Source organism: Melanostigma gelatinosum, assembly GCF_949748355.1.
Source record: "Melanostigma gelatinosum genome assembly, chromosome: 19".
Taxonomy (NCBI): domain Eukaryota; kingdom Metazoa; phylum Chordata; class Actinopteri; order Perciformes; family Zoarcidae; genus Melanostigma; species Melanostigma gelatinosum.
The window spans coordinates 5,136,097-5,143,853 of NC_136652.1; the positions used below are offsets into that span (position 1 = coordinate 5,136,097).

The following is a 7,757-nucleotide window of genomic DNA, read 5'->3' on the forward strand; positions in this document are numbered from 1 at the left end:
TTTGTGGCGTTGTTAGTCAAGTGAAGCAGCTTTTTCATTTCCTCGCATTAAATCCGTTCCTGTCTGAAGCTCAGATAATGATTAATTAATAAGGAATATTATCAACAAGAGTGAATCTAAACCTCTCTGTGCTTTGTGCATTAATATGTGTACCTGTGTGTGTGTGTGTGTGTGTGTGTGTGTGTGTGTGTGTGTGCGTGCGCGCGCGCGTGCGTGTGCGTGTGTGCACGTGATCCCTGGTGGAAAAAACAACTTTCAAGGCCTTTGTGGATATACACAACAAACTAGTCACAGTAACCAAAGAAGCTGTTTTTACTATGATATGCAACTGGTTTCTGGAGGAAAAAATGAAATGAAAAAAACAAACGCAGGCAACTTGACTTTCAAAACGTCTTGACTGCTAGAGATACAAATTGTAGCTGTCTTTGTAGCTGCATGTTGATTTAAACCCTGTCCTTCAGTGTTAGATAAACCAAAAACTGCAACTTCATTGTTTTCATCTAGATCCAAAATATTAAAATGTTTGCCTCACTTTTTACTTTTGGCGGGCAAAAATTTGAAGTTTCTGCTTCGCTGAAATTAAACTTCAGCAACTATGTCACCGAGCCGTAACTTTGAAAACAGCTTCTTCTCGTAACCGATCACTGTCTCCAGATGAAGATTCTTCTCCTGCTGTCCATGGCAGCCACATGGCTAGCTAACATTGGCTAACAGGCGGAAAGTTATGTCCCACGCTATCACTCTTTTTCTGCTTCCAAGGTGGGGGTCAGCAGCTGTGTCACGTCCCGTCCAGGTGGAGGCGTCTGATTGGCTTGGACTCCTGACAGCAGCTCTCCCACGCTGCCGCAGTAGAGGAGGGAACGCATGGGCCACTTCTGAGGAGGGAGACAGCACACTGGGTTAGCTCCTCATGCTAACGTGATTAGCACCGTGATATGTGGCGAACCTGCAAAACCAGTCAAAACGGAGGAATGAAGCCCACGCGGAACTGCTGAAAACTGCAGTTCTTCAGTGGCTCCATACTCGAGCCAATCCCCATAAACACTCATATTAAAATGCACAACTTTACAGTGGAAATAACCATGTTTACAACAACTAGTACAAAGACGGTTTTGGTGGCTAGTTTCCCCGTTCATGATAACGATTAGCCGTTAGTTTAGTGGTCAAAACTCATCTGGATGAATTCAAAAATATGCTATTCAGGCCCGAGTTAAACCTCTCAGGCTGCACGCTGGCTGCCCAACCGTAGGCTGCGTTCACACCAGAATGGGGCGTTGCAGCGCTCAGGGCAGGGTTGTGCTGCAGCGTGGGAGTGTCACGTAAATGGCCCATTTAGTGCGACGTCATGTTGTGGACTTCAAACCCCCTACAATCCAGAAGGTGGCGGTAAAAAGAAGAAGAGGAACTCTAACCCTTGACCCTGACCTTTTCTTTTTGTCTGCAAACTAAAAACAAACCAAAGGAAGCTTCTTGGTCGCATAAGATAGACTGCAAGCCAGACAAAGGCATCGAAGCTGGGAACACAAAATAAACCAAGTTCAGGAACCGCCGGGGGAGAGGACAGCAGATCAATGTCCTGGAACTCCAGACTGTCAGCATGACAAGCAGTGCGTTGTCGTTTCCTGTCCTCACCTTAACAGGATGCAGGTATCCGCCCGGCCTGCGCTCGGCCAGCGTCGCTCCCTGGTCCAGTGTCTCTGTCAGGTGAGAGATGTAGTTGGTGGCCAGAACCAGAACATCCAGCTTGGACAGCTTGGTGTCTGGTGGGACTGAGGGCAGAGCGGCCTGAGGACAGAGGAAGGAGGACGGACGAGCTTATCAAATCTGAGAGTGAGACCTTTAACTTTGTAGTTCCATCTTTAACTGAATGAGCTGAAAATGGAGGGGTGGCAAGATGGATTCAGTTTGAAAGAGATTATTTTATTTCAGATAGATTTTTTTGACAGAGGTAGGGGTAGGCTACAGGACGCACTTCAGACATTCAGAAGGCCTTTGCTGGGAGAAAAAGGCACGTCCATTGTCCACGCTGCCTGACAAGAGCAAACGAGATGAGAACTGAGTAACTGAGTAATTTGCAGCTTTTGGAAACTGGGTATTTAACAAGACCACGGACTCTTGCTCACATGATTTGTCAGTGTGACGCGGTCAGGTCCAAAACAGCACATACAGCAGTATTCTTTTATCCACTTCAGTCAGTTCAAAAAATGTAAGTTGGTAAATTCACATATTATCAATAAGCTCTGGGGCAAACACACGTTTATGATACTTACACATTTTGTCCAGCACGACAATCGAAACACTTTTTGAAGCGTGAACGCAATCGGCAGAAGCAAAAAAGCTAACGTTAGGCTATAAAACAAACCACACCATGGTCACGTGACTTCCGCTAAGCCGGATGTGTTCGGCGTGATGATGTCAAATGTCCTCGACACCCTCTGTCGTCTCAATAAGCAACCGCCTCTTTTTAGACATGTAAAAGCTTCTAAATTCACAGATTCTAAACATTTGGAATGTGGCATGTTTACATGTTGTTAGCGGTTACAAGGTTGTACTGTACCTCTTCATGCAGGCGTTTTCTTTTCTACCAAATAAATGTTTTGCACTGATCAGGTGGGGAACTGACGAAGGTATACCTGCAGGCTGTGGAAGGCCTGTCGTAGGTTGCGTACGCGGCTCCTCTCCCGCGCTGCATTTTCTGGGGAGTGCTGACCCCTCAGTGTACTGCACTGGACCACAGACTCACAACCGGAACCAGACCTGGACCCACACACCGACTGCATCTGCAGCAGAGGACGTGTTTAGAGCCTGGCACTGCAATCAAATCATATTACATTCAACAGGCTTGGATTGTTTTGTCCAAATGGGGAAGTTCGACAATATTGAAACATTGAGACATTCGAATGAATTAAATGGATTTTACACTGTAGCAATTTTAAAATGCTCCTTCTACTTACTTTGATCAAATTAAATTGTTAGATTCTGTTAAATGGTTCATTTGACAATTTCAATGTGAAAATCTGTCATTTTCTATTTAAGATTATCAGATTATATTACTTTTTCATTTGAGTCTTAGGACAGAGATAGTTATTAATACCACACACACATTTACCAAAAGGACATCTACTAGCTGTTATTGAGAGAAATGATTTGGAATTATGAAGAAACTAGATAACTTGTTTTTTTTACTAACTATTAGGTGCATTAGTGTTTGGAATTAATCTGTGTGAGATTATCAGAATCCAAATTAGCTTCATTGCCAAGTAGGTTTTCACATACAAGGCAATTACTTTGCCGTATTGGTGCACAACATAAACAAGGTTTTTAAGAATATTTTGAAGATATTTTGAATTAAAAAATAGTCTTGCAAAAATATAGAAACCTAAACATAGAATAGAAGAACAATACAAGGTGGCACCCATGGCATTTTCCCTGATTCATTATGAATTAAGTACAGCACTATTCATTGCTGTGAGACTCACCCACTTCCTGGGCGCCCGGCTGATGCGTGTGCTCTGCCTGTGTCCGTGCAGGGATGCCGGAGCGCCGGCCGCACGGGCCTCCTGCTGCTGCTGCCTCTGTGGCTCGGCTGCGGAGCTGGAGACCAGCTGATGGTTGGCCGCCACCGCCATCAGACCTTGCAGGGGACTCAGCGCCATGGGTGCCACCGGGGCGCTGTAGAGGACTCTCCCGAAGACCTTAATTCACTTCTGTCTCGTCTGTTTTCATTGGCTGGATGGAAGTTTGCTTTCCCGCGTTGGAGATGGTCGTGAAAATATCATCCACTCAGTGCTTTTGGGAAGTAGGAGCCTACACTACAGGACACACAGCCTGAGGTCATCTTTCCATCGAAGCATTGTAAATGGAGATATAAATACTGGCTGAACATCAAATCACTCATCTGATCTCAGACATTCTATTCTCATTTTGTCCCGACTACTCTGCTCAAGCATCTCCAAGCTCCTCTCCTCTGTGGGTTCCCCTAAAAAACCCACAAAAAAACCCACAATCCCCGTCTGCCTCAATGCGCATCACCGTCCTCCAAGTCTGACCCCCCTCCCTCTCTCTCTCTCCCTCTCTCTCTCTCTCTCCCTCTCTCTCTGCCTCTGCTTGTTTCCTTATCGGGTGAGGTAACGTGGGGAACTTCATGTGGTCCTTATCTCAGCCGCCCCGGTCATCCTGATCCTCCCCTGGCTGTTTGGCTGCCAAGAGGAGCAGGCGGGCAGGCAGTCAGGCCCGGGGGAGTGCAGCACTGGGAAAGGGTGTCCCGAGCCAGGGCACTGGGGGAGGGGGGGGGGGGGTCTTGGGAAACTGAAAAGCTCTGGTAACAACTGGACAGGGGTGGGACTGGAAGCTCGGGGGCAGTGCGACATTGAACATTACCAAAGAGAGAAGGAAGAGTCCTTTGGTTGGTTCAGGACAGTCGGGGCATCTTATCAGCCTCGTTGTGATGATGAGGATGAGGAGGACAGAAAGTAGAACTACAGTTGCAGTTTTACATCCATGTCTGTCCAACATGTCATTCATCATTTCATCCCTTTTGACGTTTGTGTGAAATTGATATAATCAGCGTATTCATTCTTGAGTTATGGCCAAAAAACGTGTTTTGTGAGGTCACAGTGATCTTCAGCTCACCCTTGAGTCCAAGTGGACAAATTTGAAGAAATTCTCTCAAAGCTTTTCTCAGAAGGGACGGATGCACAACTGTAAAAAAAACAAAAACAAAAAACTGAATTCCCACACAAAATCGCATTCACTTGAGCAGCAACTTTGAACGTCATGAACTCCATTATGTGAATCAGAACTTGCTAAAAAGCGTTCTGGGCAAATGTAGAATAACTTCAGAGTCATATTCCAGAAAGGAGAACAAATAACAGAGAACCCCATCTGTGAAATCCAAGATCACCTGCCCCTGTTCCACAAGTCAGGTTCAATGGAAGTCTATGTCTCTATGGCAACTGATGCCCCAAAGCTAACTTGCTATAAGACAGGTTCACTTTAGTTTTTAACTCTCAACCAAGATGCTGGCCAGTTTGACAATCTGCCATTGTTGTTCTTCTGAGGCGTCGCATTCGGTACGTCTGTCCGAAATAACGACAAATTCGCCCAAATGTCTGATATGATAAAATGATGACGTGAAGACATTTTTGGACAGACTATGGACGTAAACTGCAACTTGACCGGTTGGCGAAGGCAACCAACCATGAGGCGGCAATTCTAGTTTGAATGTAAAACAGCAATGTTCAACGTCAGAACTTTGACGGAGGCTTACATCAATATAGATATATATGTATATATGTATAATATAAACACATTTACATCGTTGAGCAACCCTGTGTAGCATAATGACAATAAATGATCCTTGAATACACAGTAAGCAGCGCTTCCAGTCTGTCTAGTCATCGTAAATAAATCAATAAGATAGTGGAACACATTAAAGACATCAACGCTCTTAAACAACTAAAATGAGTTTGGAACACGTCTGACATGAATAGAGTAAAATCAAGCATGACTCAGAGGTTTAAGGCGATAACGTGGCAGCATCTTCACGCTCAGAGGTTTGGTGTTATCAGTTAGAGGAATGTCTGGCACCTTGTCCAGGCTGTCAACACAATAACGAGTGCCCCCCCCCCCCCCCCCCGACCTCCACCATCTGCAGCTGCTTTTAAGCTGTTCAATACTACAAGGCTGAGAGACGTTCTGAGCAAGGGCCTATAGGTTTGGTTTCAACATTGGTGGGGACACATATAAAGAATCAAACGTCTGCTATGGACACTCACGGTCAGCTGTGGATCAGCTTGTAGCGGGTTTGACCCTTTTAAGTGAAGAGGGGGGCGTCTGTCAAATAATAATGATAAAATAGAACGAAAATATTTCAGTCAAACCACACGATGCAACAAAGCAAATACACAGTAGCAACGAAATATATCGCAAAAAACAAATGGACAACGACTCAGGTCAACTCTCAAGAAGTGAACTCAACCAAGGGAGCTCAACAGTTGGTGTGTGTGTGAGTTGAGTGTCTCACAGTCTTACAGTTCAGTCCACTCGCTCAACATTCTGTTTGGCTGTTGTTTTTTATACAACTCAGAACAATTCAGTCCATTCCAGTAGAATTGAAAAAGAAAGACAACTCTAAACTCCGAACCAATCAGGAAATCGAATAAGAGCGTCTGTATCTGCTGTTTAACAACCGCGATTATGCACAAAATGAACGATATACATTTGGTCCTCACAGGACCGTTGAAGAGTCAGTCAGCCAAGAGTCAGGTCAGGACTACAGGCTGATGAGAGGATCACCATCGGTTGTAGAAATCCAAGATGACGTCAAATAGCATGAAAGAATGGCTCAACAGAGCGTCACTAGTTCCAGATTATCTCTTCTTCTATCTTCCAGGCAGGGGCGCTGAGAAGTGCTGTCATTTATTTGTGAACAAATATGAAACATCATTTAGAGCAGGGGTCTTCAACGTTTTTCAGGCCAAGGACCCCCAAACTGATAGAGAGACGGAGCAGGGACCCCCGACTATATATATTGTATAAAATTGTGTTTTATATTAAACAGAATTCGTGCCGTGTATACCTCTTTATTGTGCATTCAGTAGTAAGCTATACAAATAATCCACAGGTTGATCCCACACGAGAATTAATTCTAAAAGGTTCAAATGTATTCCGTTTGTCACACAGAATAGTGTGACAGTGTGAACTATGTACAGCATGTTCACTGTTTATCTCATGGATACTACAATGCAGACAAACTTTCTATGTATGCCTTTGTATCATACTCAATATCATATTTCATACATGATTCAGAAATCTGACAATAAATCACATCTTAAATAAATAAAACAAATTGTGCAAATTATGATTCATTGTGTTCTGATTTTCATTTGCCTGAAAGTAATTTCTGTTCCAAGTGTAACTTTAAACTGTGTGTTATTATAATAATAATTATATTTCTAATCATTTGTATTATTACTATTGCTATATTACTGCTATTATAGTCATTATTATCACTTTGAATCATTTCGTAAGTAGGCCTCGGTTTTTTTTAAGGTTATTCGGGTATTGTCACTGCCAAAATATTGAATATGAATATGAATTATGAGCCCATACAACCATTAAATCTCCCGTACATAGTCTATTTTTGTGAAAGCAGTCATTGGTGTTAATTAGGTTGTTCAAATAAATTGTCTCCATTTCATTTCTCATTCACTCATAAAGAATTGTTGGTTACTGGAAACAATGCTGTCACTTCTTCTTTCATCTCTGCATCGTCACAATTCGTCACCATTTCAAACATAAAGTAGAAAAAGAGGGTAACCTACAGAGAATATCATGGAGTCATATGTCATTGTAAAACAAATTGTATAATATATCTACCAGTCACATTTTCATGAAATGAGGGGAACAGAAGTTCACCTTTGACCTCTAATGCTGCAATAGGGAAGATTCTGAATGTCTCTGCAAATGTCCTAATAACTGACTCCTTATCTGATGTGACTATGAGCAGTTACACCACAAAGAGCAGAACATGATATGTTCCACGAATAACAACATTTCTTATCAGAATAAACTTATAGATTTATGAACTGATAGAGCGTTCTGAACTTTGATTGGATTCTGTTATTAATTCTAAGCAGCAGAAACACAAAATGAAACAGAAATAAATTCTCTACCAGGTTTATCTATTATTTTATAACTGGATTTTTAGCAATTTTCAAGTTTAAAATCATTTGCAATATTTATAGATTAAAAAA

The 7,757-nt window shown here is 42.8% G+C and overlaps 1 protein-coding gene across 1 annotated transcript; it reads right to left on the minus strand.

The window, feature by feature from the left end:
* Positions 1 to 737: 737 nt before the first annotated feature.
* On the minus strand, positions 738 to 3,656 carry tcf23 (transcription factor 23; the record flags this gene model as incomplete). Its single annotated transcript, XM_079291132.1, has 4 exons — positions 738 to 875; positions 1,633 to 1,785; positions 2,634 to 2,780; positions 3,480 to 3,656. 4 exons carry the CDS (start codon positions 3,654 to 3,656, stop codon positions 738 to 740), a joined length of 615 nt encoding a protein of 204 aa, XP_079147258.1.
* Between the last annotated feature and the right edge of the window lie 4,101 nt (positions 3,657 to 7,757).